We start from the raw sequence: 22,754 nt of genomic DNA on the forward strand, positions 1-22,754 counted from the left end.
ACTTCTAACTCCCTTAGACGAAGGGTTAATGGGCACAAAACAGACATCAAAACACTCCAGATCCACAAACCAGTTAGTCAACATTTTAATGGAGTGGAGCCAGACAACAACCACTGGCTCCAGCTATGCAGCAGCATTCAGACCTGTGCCGACTTTGGTAATCTCAGAGGAATGTACGAGGGTATGAAGAAGGTATTAGGACCCACCCAGAACAAGATGGCACCTCTGAAATCCAAATCTGGTGAAGTCATCGCTGACAAAGCCAAACAGATGGAGCGCTGGGTTGAGCACTACTCCGAGCTGTACTCACGTGAGAATGTTGTGGTTGACGCAGACCTCGATGCCGTCGAGCTCCTACCAGTAATGGACGAACTGGACCAAGAGCCGACTGTGGATGAACTGAAGACAGCCATCGACAGCACTGCAGCTGGAAAGGCCCCTGGTCAGGATGGTATACCACCAGAGGTAATCAAATGTGCCGCGGACACACTCCTGGAACCCCTGCATGAGCTACTGTGCCTGTGCTGGAAAGAGGGTGAGGTTCCACAGGATATGCGTGACGCTAACATTGTAACGTTGTATAAGAACAAAGGAAACAGAAGCGACTGCAACAACTACCGTGGAATCTCCCTCCTAAGCGTCACTGGTAAACTGTTCGCTCGCGTCATCCTTGGCAGACTCCAGAAGATTGCTGAGAGGGTGCACTGCGAATCGCAGTGCGGATTCCGCGCAGACAGGTCTACCGTTGATATGGTCTTCTCTCTAAGGCAGCTGCAGGAGAAGTGCAGGGAACAGAGGAAGCCACTCTACATAGCCTTCATCGACTTGACCAAGGCTTTTGACTTGGTCAGCAGGGATGGTCTGTTCAAACTGCTCCACAGGATAGGCTGTCCTCCACGGTTACTGAAGATGATCCAGTCGTTCCACAAAAACATGAGAGGAACCATCCAATATGACGGCGCATTATCGGATGCTTTCAGAATCAGGAGCGGTGTCAAACAAGGATGCGTGCTTGCTCCAACATTGTTCGGGATCTTCTTCGCACTGCTCCTGAAGCATGCCTTTGGATCTTCAACAGAGGGCATCTTGCTGCACACAAGATACGATGGGAAACTGTTTAACCTTGCAAGGCTGAAAGCTAAGTCTAAGGTGCGAGAAGTCCTCATCAGAGACATGCTGTTCGCAGACGATGCTGCTGTAGTGTCTCACACAGAAGACCAGCTTCAAAAACTGCTGGATCGGTTCTCCAAAGCATGCAAGGACTTTGGGCTTACCATCAGCCTAAAGAAGATGAACGTACTCAGTCAGGATGTTGCTGAATCCCCATCAATCAGCATTGACAACTATACGTTAGAGGTTGTCCACGAGTTCGTTTACCTCGGGTCCACCATCACTGACACCCTGTCGCTGGACACTGAGCTAAATAGGAGGATCAGAAAAGCGGCCACAACTCTGTCCAGACTCAGCAAGAGAGTGTGGAATAACAACAAGCTGTACACTCACACCAAAATGCAAGTCTACAGAGCCTGCATCCTCAGCACTCTCCTTTATGGCAGCGAGACTTGGACCCTGTATGCCCGCCAGGAAAAGAGGCTGAACGTCTTCCACTTGCGCTGCCTCAGGCGCATCCTTGGAATATCATGTAAGGACAGAGTGACCAACACTGCCGTCCTCGAGCAAGCTGGAATCCCAACCATGCACACCCTCCTCAGGCGGTGTCGACTCCGCTGGCTTGGCCATGTCCACAGGATGAACGAAGGAAGGATTCCAAAAGACATCCTGTATGGTGAGCTAGCCTCTGGCAAAAGACCTCCCGGACGCCCCCAGTTGTGTTACAAAGATGTCTGCAAGAGAGACCTGAGAGAGGTAGACATCGAGCTGGACAACTGGGAAGATCTAGCAGACAACCGCAGCAGATGGAGGCAGGGGTTACACAAGGGCCTTCAGAAGGGCAAGTTGAAGATCAGACAGCTAGCAGAGGAGAAGCGAGCGCACAGGAAGCACAATAAGGACTTGCCAGACACCCACTACATCTGCAAGAGATGCAGCAAGGACTGTCACTCTCGTGTGGGTCTTTATAGTCACAACAGACGCTGTAAATGAAGTCCTCAATTGAAACTTTAAAGGGCGCGATCCATAGTCTATGCAGACTGAAGGATGCCTACTAATGAAGTGGACCATTCAGTTAATGACTTAAGAGTATGCGTGTTACTGAAAAAAAATTTTTGCACCGCTACTCAAAAGGAAACAGCCGAGCTGTCTTTTATATTCAAATTCAGCACATTAACACGTGGTTTGAACCGGGATGGGAATTTTCTGAGTCACTATAGGAGCTCGTCTGCATACCTGGCTTAATCTAATTCTTGACCTTCCCCCCGCACCCCTCCACTCTCTGATTTGCTCACCTTGATCATTTTTTTTCCGATTTGTCCTCCTTGATTACTCTTTTTGGTTCTGTGCACCTTACATATTGAGTCTGTTCTGGTCTGGCTATGGTTTGAAGAAGTGGGTCTGTCCCACGAAAGCTCACCTAATAAATTATTTTGCTAGTCTTTAAAGTGCTACTTGACTGCTTTTTGTTTCAAAAACCTCAGGTGTGTTTTGGTTGAGATCTATCTAAAAGGCTTGAAATATTCTGAGGCTTCACAAATGGGCTAGAAAAATTGCGAGGTCAGATTTACATGCTGCCTGTCAAGCCACTGACACACATACAAAATGTGGCCTCAGATACTTGCACAACTGTCACTGAAATGACAGGGAGCTGGGTTCAGGCTGAATGTGTTCACCCCTCAGTAGCCATTGACCAGTAGATTGCATTAAAGCATTTGTGTTGTTTACACTGTTTCTTCAAATCTAAATCGGAGCTCTCGGACACAAACTGCAGTACACTGCCCAGGTTGAACAAACAAACAATTTTCACTCATTTTCACAGGCTGTAACTGCTCAGTAGATAAGCTGACTGTGCTGGAGAATTGCAGTCCTTTGAATCTCCATGTTAGCCAATCAAAGTTGATGGATGACTGCCACTTTTTCACTAATAAAAACAAAAATGAAGCTATCCTCAGAAAAATGTTACCCATACGAAATTACTTTGTAATGCACAAGACACCTCCTGATAGGCTGTTGCACATCTAGACTATATTTTCACACAGAGGCACATAATTGCACCCACCTATTGTGTAGGTAAAAATACCCAAGGTATGCAGGCAAATGAGTTTTTTGTGTACGTAGGCCATGTGGGAGATCTTCAAAGGGACAGATGGAAGTTAGGTGCCTGAACCTCAGTGGAGGTTGAAACCCTACCTGCTAGTTATCCCTTTGAAAAAACTCCCCAGGTCTGCCCAAAGCAGACAATTTTCACACACATTTCAGGCGTCTTCTGTCATAAAGGAAACTCATGCTACTGCGTGAACCTCCATATGAAATCCTGGCCTGAAAGAGCTATTTTCCAAGCTAATCACAATGGTCCCAATGCAAATCAATGGGAGTTGAACTTGATGCAATTCACTACCATGCACAGAATAGGCACAAGGCCTGTAGGCCACTTAAGTCCTATTTAAATCAAGTTTTAAGGCTGCAGTGGTGCCTAGGACTTGTGCTGGTCCTCTGCATACAGATGAATTTCTCGCACACGGAGCACCTGTCACATTGCTGCATGAACATCTAGTGAATAAAAGTTCTAAAATTATACCAGTCATTTGTTAAAAGAAATTGACACAATGATTCTTCTAACAAAGCACTGTCACAGGATCTACAGCTCCTTATTTGAAAAGAACATATTCTATTTTCTTAATTGTCCCCCTCATGATGTATTATTCACCATATCTTAGCTTTCCAATACATGTATGCAACTGTAGGAAACTTTTATCCTGTGACAATGTTCTGGTCCATGAATCTTTCATATGTGTTTATCTTGGAGATTTTCCTAGGGGTCAGAGATGTCCCCCACCCACAATCAGGCAAATCAGCATCTAAAAATAATGTTGTCTTGTTCTAATTGATAACATCACGTTGACAAATCTCTTCCGAAGACACATGAAAGCAAAATAACTCATTCCAGCTAGCAAGCCAACCAAAATGGTTGTGCCAAGAACTCTTGGTGCCCTTTTCTTGGCCACCCGAAATGCAGTTGGCAGAACTGCAGAGATTAATATGTTGTTGACGTGTCCTAAAACCTTGTTAAATGTTTTTCTCTTCAAGACACGTTCATAATAGGTTTCCAAGTTGGGTCGTTTTCCATTTCCCCAGTTTCTTCTTGCAAATCCCAGAAACTTCAGGCGATGTAATGTAACAGCAAGTGACACATCTGCCAAACTGAAGAATTCACCACACAGCCAAGGCTGCTGTCCATCTTCTAACCAGAGACAAACACATGAAGAATTAGGAGCAAACAAAATACAAGAATATGTGAACAGATGCCTGGTCTATTACATGTGTGTTTACTCCCACTACATAACAGAGATTCATAAACCAGAGCAACAGTTTGAAATATAATAATCAGATTTCAGTAGCTAACTTCCTTCCCTAATCTCTATCCATAGTCCTTACAATGCTGTCAAGTCTATCTCCCAACTGTCCAGTAAGAACTACATTTCAGTTTTGTGTTTTAAGATGCATTTTTGTTGCCAGTTAAATTTTCTCAAGACTAAATTAATTGAATACAGGTGGAGGGAAGGAAAGGAATTCAGTTTTCATCTTTGCTGAACTTTAGAAAGGGCTACAGGGCCCCTGGAAAAGACCATCAAAGTGCCAGCTCGTTTGTATCATTCTACTTAGAAAAACTCAAACAGGAGCTGTGTACATCTGGTGAAAATTTTCCAAGCAAAAGGAAATTACCCTGTTGACCTGGCCATTAGAGGAGCTCTGAATAGACCCATGGCCTACCCGGAATTTTTAAAACAGGACAGTAATTCTTTCTGGAATGACAATTTAACTAAAAGTCCCATAATTGCCCTCCCACAGCTCAGTCAGCAAGTTATATTCTGTTTAGATCTCAAGTGGAAATACAGCACTCTCCCCATGTATTTTTCAAAGCAAACTAAGTATAAGCTCTCACAGACAAGGACATCTGTGGTTATCCTAGAAGTTAGGGAGAGAAACCCTATGCAGGGAGGAAACTGGTTCTGTGCAGGAGAATAAAAAGGAAAACCTAAGCAGCTAAGTGTGTGAGCAGGAGACCCACGACGAGGAATGGAGAGACTGCAGTAGTAAAAGGAAGGAAGAAAAGGTCAGGGACAGATTGAGAGGTGACTTCATTGGAGTATATAAGTATATTCTCAGGGAGAAAATACTCAATACTATAGGGATCTGTAATACATTAGTAAAAGGAAAAACAAAAGCCAGTGACTGGAAGATAGAAATAGACATATTCAAAAAGACACTTTTTTTTACAGAGTAAACATGATTACATTTTGGAACAAACTACCACGGGAAGAGGTGATCCTCTGTCTCTTGAAGTCTGCAGATCAAAACTGGATGCCTGTCTGGAAATTGTGCTGTATTTAAACACAAGCTGTTGGACTCTGTACACCGGTAACTGCATGACATTCTATGACTTGTGTTACACAGGAAATCTGATCTATTGGTTTCTTCTGGCCTTCAAGTCTACAGCAGAGAAGTCATAGAAGTACATCAGGGATGACCGACCTGTGGCTCTCGAGTCGCATGCAGTTCTCACAGCAACGAAATGTGGCTCCTGCTCGGAGACACATGCTGGGAACACTTACCACCACTCCGCGCACGCATCCTAGTGCTTGGAAGGAGAAGCACGTGGTGGTGGCGGTGGTGGCTCCAGTGAGTCCCCGGCATTGGGTTAGAGCAGGGAGGGGTGTCTGGCTATGGGGAAGGGCAGAGGGATTGGGTTAGAGTCGAGGTCTAGGGGTGCCTGGGTCTGGAGAAGGAGTAAGGGATTGGGTTAGAGCAGGGGAGCTGGGAGTGCCTGTCTCTGGGGGGAGGGCACTGGGTTAGAGTGTGAGGCGGGGGGTGCCTGGCTCTGAGGGAGAGGATGAAAGGGGAGGAGGGCTGGTTTACAGCAGGGAGGCTGTGGGGGGTGCCTGGCTCTGGAGGAGGGGAGGAGGACTGGGTTAAAGCAGGAATGCCTGGGGGGTGCCTGGCTCTGGGGGACGGGGAGGGAGACTGGGTTAAAGCAGGGAGGCTTGGGGGGTGCCTGGCTCTGGGGGAGAGGTGAGGGATTGGATTAGAGTGGGGAGCTGGGAGTGCCTGGCTCTGGGGGAGTGCATTTGGTTAGAGTTGGGGACTGAAGGTGCCTGGTTCTGGAGGAGGGGAGGGGAACTGGCTTAGAGTCAGGGCTCAAGGTGCCTAGCTCTGAGGGAGGGGTCAGGCTGTTCTGCTGCCTTACATTCCTCAGCACAAATCGCTCCCAGAGCTAATCATGGTGCAGCTCTCAGCAGCTGAGCATGCTGTGGGAGAACTTGGAGGGAATCCAAGATGCTCAGAGATCAGCTCTGCCTTCCCACAACAGTGCACTGTGGGATACCTACCCACAGGGAATTGCTCACACTGTCGATGATGGTGTGTCCAGTGCAGACATGATCTGTCAGCAGAGGGAGCAAGTATGTGCACCCTCTGGAGACTTTTTTGTTTTGTCAACTAAATGGTACCGACATAAGTTTTGCCAACAAAACTTGGTAGTGTAGACATACCCTTAGAGTGCAAACCAGCTATCAAATGGCAGCAGCTTTTAGTCCCTATCAATATAAAATGGATTAAAATCAGTGAATGATAGAGTAGTGAATAAATCTTGTGGTAAAATTTTGTATTGCCACACAAAGCTGATGAGAGAATTTGGTTTAAATTCAGTATGGTACTCAAGCATGTGCCCTAACTTAAGCACAAGAGAACGGCTGACATGCTTAAAGTTAAGCACGAACTTGCTATGACGAAGCGGGATCACAAGCAAGTTAAGAAATTTTTAAAAAAATGAAAACAGTATGGAGTGATGTTCTGCACATCACGCTGAAAACTGTGCAATCAAGCTCTTTAAACCACACTTAAAAGGCCTCAATGACAGTAAACTGCAATAGGCTAAATTACTATTAAAAGACGTATCTGAAAGGCTCAGTGACATTAGCCTGCTATAAATTACATATGATAGATCAAAAATATACAGAACAAATGTCACTAGCTGTATGAATCATTTGTGCCAAACATAAATGTCCATAGAATTAAACAGAAATAATCTCTTACCTGGTGTTTCTTCATTTCTTCTTTGTAGTTCAGTCTCAACTTGATCCAAAACTTTTTCCAATTCATCAAGTATTTTCTTCAGGTACTTTACATTATCATGGTCCAGAAGTTTAGACTACAAATATAATAATTTATAGTTTTAAAACAGGGGTCAACAACCTTTCCGAGGTGGAGTGCCAAAATTTGACCTTTTGGCCTCTGTGTATGGTCCAACTGTCAGTGATACTTTTTAAAGTCAGTAATAGTCCTACTTACAACAGCTTTATTAATAAATACTTTATGATGCAGCTCTTTACCGTTTAGGTGGTGGTTGGTAGCATTAGCTGGTCTTTTGTTAATCCACAGGTGGCATGGCTTTGAGCAAGCTCACGGCTGTATGTGGGAGGAGAGGTGAGGCTGAGCTCCCACCTTGCATGCTGATGAACATAGGCTCATGTACCACTCTTGGCACGCGAGCTGGGGGTTGCTGACCCCTGTTTTAAATAGTGGTTTTGGAGGAAGATTCATTTTGGGATTACAATTCATATTCATAAAATGTGTACATTTAAACGCCAAGTGGAAACCACTGGCAACACATACATTAGTGACAACTCAAATAAGAGAAAAAAAATCTTTACAGAATGGAAATACTTTGTGAGTGCTTAATCCTGCAGTGTGTGCTCTCACCACAGTCCAGCAAGACACTCACACGCAGACTTAAATTTGAAGTCACTGAAGTAGCAAGGTGCTTTAAATTAAGCATGTATTGAAGTGCTCTGCTAGATGTGAAACAAAATGCTCAAAGGCTGTCTCCCTGAAGGAACACACTGGTAATGAGAGTTGAAATAGAATTTTAGCATCATTCTAGAAGAAGTCCCATATTGCCATCCAGTTAGTTTAGCTGTAGGATAACATTAATTTACTCACTTTAAGGCGCTTCTGTTTTGCTCTATAAGCATCTTGGAGGTCTGGATTTTCTTTTGCAAGCTTCTTTAGTTCAGATTCTGTGTTACCAATCTGGCCTGATGAAGCAGAAACAAGAATTACACAAAATCACCACTATACTCATGTTTTAATCCAGAAAAAATAACATATAAGTGGTGTGGAAAATTGCTAAGAAACATGTAATTTAAAATGGCAAATGGTTACCAGTTAGGAGCAGTGATGTGGTGAATTAACAAGGGGCCTCAAATCATTTCTACTATTTTGTGATTAATTTTGTAAACTTGGCACCTGCTTCCACAGAGAAAAGATGAAGGATTTGGAAATCTATTTATTTGTTCTTTTAATAAACACAATTACTTTGTTACCCATTACCAAAGAGGGCAGGGCAATGGCACATGGAAACAAACACAGTAAACAGCTGTGTCTCCACAGCAAATGTTTATACTTTGTTCCTGAAAAATATTTGCCCCAAGTTTCCAAAAGGTCTCTAATTTGGTGTGAGCAGGATATTGGTGCCCAGGTTTGGAAACCTCATCACCTAATAAATTATTTTGTTAGTCTTTAAAGTGCTACTGGACTGCTTTTTGGTTTTGATAGTATATAGATTAGCACGGCTTTCTCTCTGCATCTGTTTTTAGGTTTGAGTGGTGTTTTGAGAGCTTAGCAGCTCTTTAAAAAGCTAGCCACCAGGGGCCAGATTTTCACAGGTGTTTATGCATCTAAAGATCTTTGTCAATCTGATCTTTAAGTGATTACATACTACTTGAAAATGTGGTCCAAGATGACACCTACAATCAGCAGCTCCTTTTGAAAAGGTTGGCCAGGGCATATATTGATCGTCTAGCAAAAGGTTTCACTCATATAAAGCAAAGAAAGAATATGAATGAAGAGCTGATAGTGAGACTAATTATTAATTATTATTATTATGTATTTGCATTACAAGGGGGATAAAAATTTTAAACAGGTGTAAAGTCCTGTATCTAGAAACAAAGACTGGAGCCCTTACTGAATGAATGAGGGATTCTATCCTGGGAAATGATGGCTCTGAAAAAGGGTTGGTAGTCATGGATAATCAAATGACCATGAGCTCACAATGTGATGCTGTGGCAAGAAGAGGTAATGAAATCCTTGAATGTATAAATACAGGACTCTTGAGTAGAAAATCTATATTACATCAGTATTTAGCAGTAATGTGATTACCACTGGAATACTGTGTCCAGTTCTGGTGTCCACACTTCAAGATGCACATTGAAAAATGGGAGAAAGTTCAGAAATGATTAAAGGATTAGAAAACATTTTGATTGCAAAAGATGCAACCAGCTCAATCTATTTGGCTTATCAAAGAAGAAAACTGGTTTAACTCCATCACAGTCTGTAAGTGCATATGTGGGGAACACAAATTTGGTAACAGAAGGCTCTTTAATTTGGGAGGAAAAATTATAACAAACTCCAGAGCCTGGAAGTTGAAGTTTGACACTTTCAAACCAGAAATAAGGTGAAATAAGGTTACAGGAGTAACCAAGGACTATAGTAGGAAATTTTAAAATCAACATTGTATGGGCTTTTTTCTAATCAATATACCTAATCCAACAACCATATTGGACCCAAAGCAGAATTTAAGTCAAGGAAGTCCTATGGCCTATTTTATGCAGAAGTCAGACTAGATGACCACAATAGTTCCCACTACCCTCACAATGTATGGATTAGGAATCCAAAATTCATCTAAGTGGAAAAAATCTATAGGTGAAATCTGGGCCCCAATGAAGACAATAGGAGTTTTACCAGTTATTTCAATGATGCCAGGATTTCATCCCAGATTTTGGGGCAAATTGATCTTTTAAAAGAATTTTGTATGCCAGCTGAACCACAGTAGCTTATCTTTATTTTGCCCCAGGTGCAAATATAAATGTATTTCTCCTCCAAAAAAAATGCAGCCAGATTCTCCAGTCACACAAGTTTTACATCAGTGAAACTCCACTGACTTCAGTGAGGCTACTCTTCTTTACACTAGTTTCAGGGAGAGGAGAATCAGGTCCATTATTTTAGTAGATGTTCTCCTGCCATTCTACATTTCTACTTTTTAAAATAATATGTTTCCTTTGTTGCAATGGTTGATGCAGTCACTACACCTGGAGTCTACAGGAAAACAAGTACATTGTTTTACAACCTAAAACGGCAAGATAAAAAAAAATAAATTTTGCAAATGTCTTCCCTGTCTGTGCATAATAAGCACAGACAGCACTTCTATCTTCTCCTGTAGCTAATAGAATTAACTCTACAGATGCTCCAAAAAAAGACATTTCCTTTCTCCACATTTATCAAACTTTAAAGAAAAATGTCTTTTAAAATTACAATGACACTGTAGTGAGGCGGTGCGGCTTCCCACTGACCCAGAAGGGGAGAAAGGCCCTTTTTGTCCCCGGGTTGGTGGAGCTAGACCCGCTTTGCCTCTGTTACCAGAAGCAAGAAACAGGAAGGGAAATATAAAGGGCAGAATAGTGACAGAGAGGGAGCCGTGCTAGTCTATACACTATCAAAACAAAAAGCAGTCAAGTAGCACTTTAAAGACTAGCAAAATAGTTTATTTTGCTAGTCTTTAAAGTGCTACTTGACTGCTTTTTGTTTTGATAAAGGGCAGAGATTCTGGCTAAGCTAGGGCCCTGACTCTGAGGGAAACACTCTGACCAGTAGACCTTGCAGCTGCATCCAGTGACACCCTGCTTGCTGAGGAGTCTGTGCCTACTGCAGACATCCCTGACTGCTACAAGCCACATACTCAGAGGAAATGGAACACATCCCCTGGCCACAGATATACCTCAAAGGCAAGGTTGGAAATGCCCCACAGACAGCCAACCTCTGGACTGCGGTTTCTGTGTTGCTGTGGATCTCCCGCTGACCCAGTGGTGGAATGGTCTGCCACTGATAGGTCCCTGGGTCAGGGCCCAGTAAAGAAGGGTGGGCCTGCTCCCCGCTACCAACTTCACCTCTGGAGGGGCAGCCAGCCTCTCTTCATCAGTTCAAGAGGCCTTGTTTGCTGTGCCTTGCATAAAATACCTAGCTCCTGACTGTCTCCTGAGTATTTGCTGTGCCCTGCACCCCAGGCAAATCCCCTAACTGGCTCTAGACTATGGCCATTCTGCCCAAGGCCCAGGGACAGAACCAAGAGGCTTCAGAGAGACTCCCTTCCTGCCAAAAGGGGTTAGAGGACATTGACTTTGGGGGATGATTTAGCTCAGCAGGGCAGTGGGACACTAATGCCTTGTATTACTTATCCCAGATACAAGGCAGTGATTCCAACAGTAGATGGAGGCATTGTGGCCTCCTTTCAAACCAGAGGGGGAGGAAAGACCACACATAGGACACAAACACAAATAGGACTAAATTCTGCCCTCAAAGTTATGCTCATAGCTCTGTTGATATCAAATGAGGCTGTGATCACAGGAGATCCTAACTATGACTCAGGGATTCTATTTGGCTGGTGACTGAAGCTAAACAAATTTGGACTTGAAAAAAGTGCAATTCAGGGAGAGTTACTACCAGCCTAATATGGCAAATAACATGTTCATTCTAACACAAAGACCTTGGTGAATGTATTCCTCTTTCATCCCACAAAACTGGCATAGACAGCAGTATTTCCTGGCACGGATGTTCAACAAGAGTGGAAGAATGGAACTGGCGTTTCCTACAGCTCTGGTTTTGAGTTACTGGATAAAATTTTCAAAAGTGCCTAAATTACTTAGAAGCCTAAGTCTTCATAACTACCTCGCACAGTTTTAAAACTTCACCCTTCATTTTAAAAGGCCAATATTTTCAACGAGTGCTTGAAAACTTAGCTAGTAAAAAGCACATTGAACTACTTTCTTTAGTGAGCTGATTTTCAAACCTTCTGAGCACAAAGATGCTCCCAGTTATTTAGATGCATAACTCCAGGAACCGTTTATTAAATGTATTTGTCATTAACACCATATAAATGTGAGTTGTTTATATGTTAAGCAAATTGTTGAACTATAGTCTCATTCAGGTCTCAACAGGCTTTAAATACAAAACATATTTATAACCAAGTATGCAAGATCTGTTCAATGGTAATATTTTGGGGGTAATATTCACTACATACTGCGAATTCTAGTTGTTGCATAAGCTGGAATCATGGAATCCACTGTTAATTCTGGGTGTAAAATACAGCCATGTGTGTAGGCATCCATAGGTAAGGAATCCAAGAGCTCTCTATAGTGTTGCACCCTTGGGTAATACATGCTTCCTTCTTCTGGCATTAATCTTGGTGTCTTCTCTGAAACATATTTAGTTATGATATTTTTAAAAAATTAAGAAGTGCTATATGATACATGTCATGATGACATTATAATAAATGATAAATATGATAGAAGTCAAGTTCTGAATCATACTTCAGTTGTGCCTGTGTAGAACAGATGACAAGTTTATTGACTGAAATCCTCACTAGAGAGTGATTTTTTCCTCATCTGGACTCAAGTTCAAAAAGGCACTTAAATGCACACTTAGTTTTCAGCATGTGAGTAATCCCATCTCTCTTCAGCCATCTACTTAACCATGTAGTTAAAGAGACCTTTGCAGATGAGAGAGTCTGCTCCATTGGATATTATATTCAAGCAGTTTCAGCAGAATCCATTATTTTTTACATTTCTAGCAACACTACTATCTATTGATATACAACAGACACCTTGATGAGCCACTGAAAGGAACGTATTCCAGTGATTCAAAAACTGTTACAAAATGGTAATTTAATATCAACTTACTTTAATGCTTTTGCATAGGTTTTTAAAGTTCTTCCAGCATCATTAACAGTTCATTTATATCTGTATGACATAGATTGCTAGCCTCCTTCAGCTTTACCCAGCTCTCTATTTCCACCAGACCATCATTACCTGACCAAAAGGCAAGCAACAAGCACTTAACTTGGCAGGTGTTGAACTGCTGTACCAGTGACATGTTCTCACTTCTAGAGAAATCTTCAAACTTCATTTTACGATCACTTGAATCCTTGAAACTACACTTCCTAGTTAGGAATACAGCATATGAGAGACCTAACTAAAGAGGACCAATACAAAAGGAGGCTCCTGTACCCAAATGCAAGAAATATTTTCTGTGCACAGGCAAATGTATCTATATATATAATTTATTTTATACATGGTTCCTGCCATTTCCTAGTAATGGCAAGTTTTGTAATGTCAAGGTATGTCAAGGTATGTCATTATTCCTTTCTTATTACCATAGTTTACTCTTCCCACTTCTGAAGTGGGTCTGTCCCATGAAAACTCATCACTGAATAAATCATTCTGTTTGTCTTGAAAGTGCTACATTTCTGCTGTTTTGTTTTGTTGGAGTACAAACTAACACGGATACTTCTCTGCTACCCTTCCACTTCTGTCTCGTTGTTCTATTTGTGTGTGCACATATATGCAGGTATGTACACACACACACACACACACACACACACACACACACACACACACACACACACACACACACACTGCTCTTTTTCACATTCAGTGTATAATGTTTTTTAAAAAGTTTTATTCTGGAATTATGCAGGTAACTGCACCATTTTTGTGTGAGAGGTTCTTTCTAAAAATGGCAAACATTTTGCAACCACCTGTGAAATTGTCTCATGTTAGTTCTCATCACACAATTAGTCCAGCAAAGTATTGTCATATCACTGACCTCAGTGTGCTACCAAGATAAGTGATTAGACTATCAATCATTTTACCAAATACATGTTAAAGTATTTTCAGTGCAATCAGTTTGCTTGCGGAAAGGGAACCTTTTACAGATCTGAACAAAACTCTACACAGAGACATATAAGTATTGCATTAAAACTGATATAAACTCAAAAAAAAAGTCATTACCATTCCTGAATGTCCCTTCCAGATAATCAATAATCTGTGTGGCTTCACAAATAATATTCTCCCCATGGATAAGGACAGGCACTTCTCCAGATGAGTTTAAACGCATAAACCAAGGTTCATTGTGCTCACTCAAGGGTAAACTTACATCATGTTCTTCACATTTCAGTGCTTTTTCAGCAATTACTAAGCGCACCTGAAAAATATTGCATGGATTACTTGATTAAGCTATTTACCATGGATAAACTGATGGTCTGTTCCATGAGAGGAGCAATGCATTTCAGTAGGAGTCAGGAATATTGGGGTAGAGTCCCAGCTGCACCACTGTTCAGCAGTATGGCTTTTGGAAAATCACTTCACCTGCCTCCTCTCATAACCTTTGCCTATTTAAATTGTGTTCTCTTTAGGTGGGGACTATGTACTGTACCTTGCACAACTAAGTCTTAATGTCAGTTGGGGTACTTAAGTACAATAAACAATAACAACAGCTAAGAATAATTATAATTGCCTAAAACTCTTCTTTCAACACATTTATCACTAACATAAAAGAGCTGGTGGTTATTTGACTGCCAGATATTCCTGGAAATCACTGAAAAACTTTAAATAAATGAATAACACAAAATGTTTTTTTAAAATAGTTTAAAACCTGGCACTATAATTTTAGTGATTTCTAAATTCCTTTCCCGTATCACTTCCGATATGTTCTGTGTACATAACATGAATTGAGGCACACTATTTTGGAACTTTTTATTAAGCTCAAGTTACCAAAAAAATATTAACATGCTACATTGGATATTACTTATTAAGCAGCAGGTTAATGTTCACAAAGCCTAGCTAAAGACTCTGGCTTGCTGGTGAGACAGGTCTTCTCTGAATGAATGTAAAAAAGAGCAGCCAGATTTCTAAATACCAACCCCCTTTCGGTACTGCTCTTGTGAGTGCACTGGGCGTGAAAGCTTTCCACTACTAGGCTGTGTCGTATTTTACTATACAATTGTTGGTTTTGGCAATGGAACCATCTGCAATAAAAGTGAGGGAAAAGGCCTTTAACAATGAGTACCAAAATGTTTCTGCATTAGATTCACATGCTGATGTCCTTGTTACATGCTGCAGAATCCAGAAGTACCATTCAAAATGATACCACATTTTAACAACTCAGTGTTATTTTTTCATTTTTAAACCCACTGGTCATCTTTCCTCACAGGCACCTCTCCTCACTGCCACAGATTTACGGAATCTGCGTTTCAAAATGACCACAGTTCCTTGCAGAACCCTGCAAGCCCTGCAAGGCCTAGAAAGAAACCATTGTGGCCTTGCCACTCGCCACCTTCTCCTTATCCGGATCCTGACACCAGCACCGCACCCCTCGGGCCATGCTGAACCCCCCAGGCTGGGACTCACAAGGAGGAAGCCCACTGAGCTGCTGCCGCCCCAGAGGAGAGAGCCAGGACCAGCGGATCTGTCCAGGTGCTGATCTTTGGCGCTCCCCAAAGCTCCCACGCACTCACCTTCTGGGAGCAGAACGAGTGGGTCCAGTGGTACAGTATTAACTTGGGCTCCGCCGCGCTCTCAGCCGGGCGCACGGCGCCAGCCGCCGCTGCATCCTCCTGCGCCATCGCTCCCTCCTACCCAGCCGCGGCGGCCTGGGGCTCAGGGCCGGGCTCCCAGCCTGCTACTGAGCGTGCTCCAGTGCTCGGAGCATGCTCCGTGGCCGCCGCCGAAGCCGATGCCCGGCTGCAGGGGGAAGGGAAGAGGCGGGCGCGGGAGGCACGGGCGGGGCGGGATGCTAGAGGTGTTCAACCCGGGGTGGGAGGCGGGGCAGCGCGGGGCAGAGACAGGGGGGAAAACGTGGGATCCTCGGATTGCGGGGGCTGGTGCTGCGCCATCGACAGCGCCTCTCTGCCCCAGCCACTCCTACACGGGCCTCCGGGGTTAAAGCTCCAACCTAGCCCAGGGCCTGGCTAACCTCTGCGGGGGAAACCCAACGCAGCTGCCCGCTCCAGAGCTGATGCGGTGCCGCTGTCTCCCCCTTCGCCTTTCCCCTCCTCCTTGCACACCTTTGCCGGCATGATTTTGAATTATAAAATAAGACCTTTCTGAAAAAACGTAATTGTGGTACGGCAGAAACTGCAGGGCAAAATCTGGCCTAAAGCGCCCAACGTCCCTCCACCACCAAAAAGTGAGTGTATCCCATCTGTTCGGGTGTTTATAGGGCCTCAGTCAAGAGTGGCTGATTTGCCAAGGTTAGGCCAAACCGTTTAGGAGCCAGTCCTTCTGGGCATCGCCCCTGCCCAGCAGTTTTAGCTATTTTAAGCAGACTGTGCCTTACCCAAGCATAATTATAGATGTACCTGTAGAAACTCTATAACCCAGGAAAGTTTGTTTATTCTTGATTAATAAATGGATGTTTTAACAATCACTTAATTACATAATGACTTTCATGAAAAATATGTTTTTTCTGAGGAGTAAAACCACGAGGGATGTAAACCAACAAGACCATTAACAGAAAGATGACCATCTGTCTCACTTTTGGAGGGACAGTCCCGTATTTGAGAGGCCAAAAAGGCATCCTGACTTATTTGGAAAAGGGACTCACTGTTCTATATTTTCCACCAGCAGCTGCTCAGCTTCTGGCGGGAGAGCAGGGAGCCTGCAGGTGAGCCTACTTTCCCCCTCCCCAGGGCTCCAGGAAGTGGAGAGAACATGGGCAGCTGTCCCTGGGGCTTGTGGAAGGCAATGGGGAAGTGCCTCAGCTGCCCCAATACTGCTGCTTCCTTGGGGCTCCTGCTGGCTGGGGAGGGCAGGCGACTGCCGCTTCCTTCCTGGCTCCCAGGGGCTTGGAGGAGACAGGAAGAACCACCCCACCCCACATATCTCCCTGTGTTATATTTGGGACAGGGAAATATGGTTTGCCTAATTAACACAATCCTGGGACACCTTTCCCACCTGTTTCTTGTAGTATTACTAGTACATTAAATATTGGCAGAGGCCCAGTTACAGTTTTATAAAACATGTATTGGTCCTTCATATATTTCCTTTCAGCCTAAACGAGGGAGCCAATGCTCCTTGAATGTTTAAAGGTGACTTACAGAAGAAACAAAATGATTTCCATCCTTTTTTGTTCTCCACAAAGAATAAACAAGGATGGAATGGTTATGAGGTAGGATTCAACCACATCCAACAGAAATTGCTCCCTTCATACCAGAGCATGAGGAAAAGTGATTGAAAGCATTTTCTGACAGTGTCACTGACATGTCCCAGACATTAGGTCCCCTTTCCCAGGAAAGTGCAGGAGGCATCTTTTGTGGGTGAGTGAAAAAGGTGCATAGGTTATGTCAGCTCTCGCAGCTCTTGCAGCTAGCAGGAGTGATTGGAAAGCCTTTTCTGGAATTACCCTGTCTTACGCTAAATATTCCCCACAGCCAGGGCAAAGCAAGCCAAACCTTAGTCTAGGAGGTTGAGTTTTAGTGCCTGTTTGTGCTAAATGCGTTTTATTTCGCTTTGCACATACTGTGTAAAATTCTCACACTCTAGTGAAGTAAACAGAAGTTGTTCCACGGATGTCAACAGAACCAGGATTTCACCCAGAGTTCAGAGCTACTTACTTCTGTAATTGTGATCAAGGCATTAAAAGAAGAGGAAAGGGGAGCAAAGAGTCAAATCCCACCCCTGTAATATTTGCAAGAGTGAGGCACAACTGCATTCCTTGGATTCCCCTGAACCTAAGGACTCTGGCAAGGTCAGCAACACAAACTTCCTCAGAGGAGTTCAGCAGTATTTCAAGGGGCTGACGCTACACACACACACCTTTTTGTTACTGCTTGTTACTGTTCTGCGGGTATACTTTGTGCCCTGCAACAAAGTGATGAAGGGGAAATCTGAGCATAACACAGGCATACAAAATAATGAATGGTACAGAAAAGTTACAATGTGTGTTCCTACAGACACTCTCAACACAAAAGCAATGGGAGAGTCAATGACATTTTTGAAAGAAAATACACTTCAAACTGATAAAAGGAAATTCTTCTTTGTAAAATCCATATCAAACTGAGGAATTCATTACCACAAGAAATAATTGAGACTTAGAACTTATTGGGGTTGTACAAATGTCTATATAGCTTAATGTCCTAAGAGTTACATCAGATAGGATAAAATATAAACCTTCATAGTTTAGAATACTGTCTTAGAAAATCAGGCTCATGTTATACTGCTCTTGGATCCTGAATTCCAATTAGAGCTAGTACAAGACAATTATAATCAATGCTAGCATTTGTGAGCTAGATTTAAAAGCTTGGAAAAACCACTACAGAAAAGAAATTAGACTTGCTGTTAGGAGGGCATTATCTCAGATCTGAACTCGGCAAAACAGGAGATTGTAATTAGCATGGCTGAGAAAACTGGAGTTCCTCGCTGAGAAAATTTGAATGTGTCAGCTCTGCAGTTTGTGTGGCACTAAGGGTGCGTCTATACTAGCAAGTACATTTGGAATCCAGATCGGAAGACTGAGTTCTTTCGAGAGAAGCCGCAGAGCGTCTACACACACGGTGCTCTTTTGAAATTAACTTAAAAAAAGCTCCCCCATTCTTTTGAAGTCGGTCCTCCCTTCCCGGGATGGGAAGAGCGCCCTCCTTCGAAAGATTATTTCGAAAGAGTGCAAGTGTAGATGCTCCACAGTCTGCTCTTTTGAAAGAGCAGGCCCTCCATGGCCGCGATCAGCTGGTAAGCGGTGGTGCTGCTCCCAGCACAAGTGGAGATCTATGGCTCCAGTGTCCAGACGCATTTCAGGATGCAGGCTCCCAGAAACCTTCAGTCAGGAAGCTGTGAGCATGCAGGCAGCAGGGAGCCCACACTCCTGTGCAGTAGACTCCCTGTGACAATGCTCCAGCCAGCCCAGAGCCCTCCTCAGCACCATGGCCAGTGTCCCCAACCCCCACCCACTGCAGGGGCCCCCCAAAGAAACCAGGGAGCCCTTCCAGGAAGGGAGCCAGCCCCCCCAAGCACCAGGCCCCCTCCTGGACAGACGCTGAGGTGCAGGACCTCCTTGCCCTCTGGGGAGTCAAGGAGGTCCTGCACCAGACGGGGGTCTGGCACAGGAACACGGCGGCATTCCAGCGCCTCACCATAGGCCTTGCCGGCTGGGGTCACCCCACCTGGACCCCGGACCAGGTGCAGTCCAAGGTGAAGGATCTGCACCAGGGACACTGCAGGGCCCGGGACACAGCTGGGCGGTCAGGGGCAGTGCCCACCAGCTGCCCCTACTATAAAGACCTGGACCACCTCCTTGGGCCTGAGGAGGTGGGACCCCCGGCCGTGCTGCTGGACACAACGGTTCTGGCATTGGAGCAGGAGCCTGAGACAAGGACAGAGGGGAAGGACCATCCCAGACCCACACCTGGCACCAGGCGCGCACGGAGGCTGGACACTACCAGCGATGATGAGGGCTCAAGCGAGGGGGCCCTTGTCATCGACATCCCATCCAGGCCATCCAGCTGGGCCCCATCTACCCGTACCTTGCCTAGCTTCCTGGAGGAACCCACAAGTAGGTGACCTGCACACCCGCCACCCCGGGGCTGAGGAGGGGTCATCTCATCTAGACCAGGGTTGCCGCAGCCCCCCCACATGCCTGCCACCCCAGGTCCTGTGGACTCCAGACAGCTGCAGTCCCCCGGCCCGGACAGGGGGCCAACACGCAGCACTCAGCACCACGCAAGTGGGACAGCACCACAGCCCGGCTGGCTGTAGGGGGACCGGGAGGGGCAGCGTGGGGCAGCTTGTGCCCCTGGTACCCACACAGGGAACCTCAGAACATGAGCATCACAGGGCACCTGGCGGGGGGGGGGGGGGGCGCATGATTCAGTGCTTGGGACTCATGTCCCCCCACTCTCCCCTTTTGTCTCCACAGCTCCCATAGCCAGCGGCCGGACCAGCCCCACCACAGAAGGCGAGAGGGAGCTACCTGGACCCCGTACTGTCCCTGCGTGGGCTTGCCACCGGGCCATCCACCAGCACCATCTGGGTGGGGAGGGGGAAACGGGGGATGCTGCACGCACTGCAGCACTGCGGGACTTTTCCAGCGTGCTGTGGGAGTGGCTGGACATGGAGCGACGGGCCTGGGACCGGGTGGCGGCCAACCTCGACACCCTGCCCAGGCCATGGCTGGCCACCGGGACCCGACTGCTGCCCCATCACCAGCCACTCCCACAGCCGCCCCTCCTGCCCCCACCTCACCATCCTCCATCCCCCATCACCCACCCGCCAACCTCCTCTGTCCCCTACTCGGCCTCCCCGCTTCCAACCTCCCCTCACTCCCTGGTCTGCCCTCCGACCCCACCACCCGCAAATGCCCGACCTCGCTGCCCTGGTCTTGACCCACCTTCCCCTGTCCGACCTCATCCATCTGGCCCACATGTGGCTGGCGAGGGGTGGCCAGGGGGAGGCCACAGCTCCTGCCCCCCACGCCGACCCTGCACAGCCCACAGAGGCTCGGCCCAGGTGCACTCCTACCAGTCCGTGCCACTGGACCTGGCCTGGCACGGACATGGGGGGGGACGGGCAGGGCATGGGCAACGGGGATCATGCCCGTCGAGCCCCCAGGAGCACTAATGCTGCCCCCCTCCCTGGGAGCCCGCCCAGGGCCTCTCCACCCCTGTAAACGGTTACTCCCTGCCCCCATTACCCATTCCACCCCCAGTAAATAGTTGTCTAAAAAAGACTTATATGTTGTTATTTGTATTAAAATGTTTATTTTTGTGTTCCACCCCATGTCCCCTGTGCATGTGTAGTGGAGGCACCTGAAGAGCTCATTAAAATGGTCCTGGCTCAGCTGGACGTGCCCCATGTATGGCCTTATGAGCCAGGCCTGCAGGGAGTAAGCCACATCCGCCACCATACACGGAGGCACTGTCATATCCCCAATGGGCAGCTCCCGCTGGGGGAGGAAGGTACCCTGGGCCATGCTGCATCCCAGTCCCGAGTGCCTGAAAACCCTGGTGTCATGGGCACAGCCAGACCAGCCCACACAGATGTCCTGGAACCAGCTGTTGGCATCCATGAGCGCCTGCAGGACCACGGAGTGGTAGCCCTTCCGATTCACATAGGCCTATGACTGTGCTCAGGGGCCCTAATGGTGATACCGGTGCCGTCCAGGGCCCCGAAGCAGTTGGGGAAGCCCAGCTCCTGGAAGCCCCGTATGGTGTCGTCCAGGTCCCGGACACGGATCAACTGCTGCAGGAGCACCTTGTTGATAGCACGGACGACCTGTGGGGTGGTAAGGGGGGGCGTGCTCGTGAGCGTGGCCTGGCCTGCAACCTGCACAGCCACCCCCCACCACGCCCCACCCCTGTCCCGGGCAGGGGATGCCCCACCACTCCCTGATAGTGCCCCTTGCTGGGACGTCCCCTGCCCCCTGCATACAGTATATGGATGTGACCCAGCCACGGCTCAGCTCGATGAGGATGGCCCCGACGGTGGCTTTGCCCACCCCAAACTGGTGGCCCGATGGAGCGGTAACTGTCCGGGGTGGCCAGCTTCCAAAGGGCGATGGCCGCCCTTTTCTGTAGCGGGAGCACTGGCCTCATGCGGGTGTCCCAGTGGCAAGCCAGTGGCACAGTTCCAGGAATGTCCCCTTGGTCATCCTGAAGTTCTGTAGCCACCGGTCATTGCTCCAGTCCTCCAGCACCAGCCGGTTCCACCAGTCGCTGCTTGTGGGGAAGCTTCACAAGTGGCAGGTGACCTGGGGGACTGGCTGGGGACATCGCACGCTGAGGGCGGCCTCCAGGAGGTCGACTAGCAGAATGGCCACCCGGAGCCGCTGGAGCACAGTAGACTGTACGCTGGCCATGGCCTCAATCCTGGGGTGCTGCTGTACGGGGTCCATGGGGGCCTGGGATGCCTGCTCTGCTCGCTCTCTCTCTCGCTCGCTCGCTCTCGCTCTCTCTGCTGGTGGGGGGACTTATGGGGGGGCTTTAAAGGGATGGCAAGCGACAGCCCTGGAAGGGCTCATTTGCCATGTGACCCTGCCTGTGGTGCTTCCTGCCCTGCTCTTTCAACAGAGCACCCTGGTGTGTGTGGATGCGCTCTTTCAAACTTGCGCTGGGGGCCTTTTGAAAGGACGGACTGAACCTTCTGTCCCCACTGGCGTGTGTGGACGCTCCATTTCAAAAGAGCATCTTTCGATGTTCTCTTTCAAAAGACGTTCTTTTGAAACTGAACTGTAGTATAAACACACCCTAACAGAATAAGAAGACACACTGGGGAACTTGAGAGCATTCCTCTTTCTAAGCTATAATAAAGGCCTGATCCAGTTCTCACAGAAGTTAATAGAGATCTTTCCACTGACTTCAGTGAGAGTTGGATCAGCCCCCAGGACTTCCACTCAAACAAATTATATACATGTATCCTAGTAACTGAGTATTATGCAATTTTCTTGAGAAATTGTACATTAAAATATGGGGAGCCTGATACTAAATTTTCCATAGTATGTTGTCTGAGAGAGATTAAAATAATTATTTACACATGACAACAAATCATCATAGCCAAATGGTTGGTTGACTTGGAAATTACAGCAGTGTTTAAGTAGCCTTAATTCTTTCTGATGCTTCACAGTTATGAATTTTCTCTTTAATAAAAAATAAGAATTGTATTAGCCCTCTGAGAAATTCCTTCTCTGAAGTACTCACTCAGTTGTCCAGTTAATTCTGAAATTTTACTGGAAAATGAGACACCATTTGTTTATTCAAATGCAAA

General features: G+C 46.1%; 1 protein-coding gene across 4 annotated transcripts in view; it reads right to left on the minus strand.

The window, feature by feature from the left end:
* Positions 1-2,530: 2,530 nt before the first annotated feature.
* Positions 2,531-22,754, minus strand: part of GDAP1 (ganglioside induced differentiation associated protein 1) — a 74,820-nt gene continuing 54,596 nt past the window's right edge. For 3 of the 4 annotated variants that reach the window (XM_074987065.1, XM_074987064.1, XM_074987066.1), the window contains exons 3-7: positions 14,013-14,205; positions 12,245-12,418; positions 8,113-8,207; positions 7,207-7,321; positions 2,531-4,354 (exon numbers count right to left, since the gene is read on the minus strand). In XM_074987065.1, the coding sequence (XP_074843166.1) occupies positions 3,972-4,354; positions 7,207-7,321; positions 8,113-8,207; positions 12,245-12,418; positions 14,013-14,118 (873 nt within the window). In that variant the 5' untranslated portion in view covers positions 14,119-14,205 and the 3' untranslated portion in view covers positions 2,531-3,971. Of the gene's footprint in view, positions 4,355-7,206; positions 7,322-8,112; positions 8,208-12,244; positions 12,419-14,012; positions 14,206-15,517; positions 15,663-22,754 lie in introns of those variants that run through there. The other variant, XM_074987063.1, reaches the window with a different exon arrangement.

Source organism: Carettochelys insculpta, chromosome 2, assembly GCF_033958435.1.
Source record: "Carettochelys insculpta isolate YL-2023 chromosome 2, ASM3395843v1, whole genome shotgun sequence".
In the NCBI taxonomy this organism is placed as follows: Eukaryota; Metazoa; Chordata; order Testudines; family Carettochelyidae; genus Carettochelys; species Carettochelys insculpta.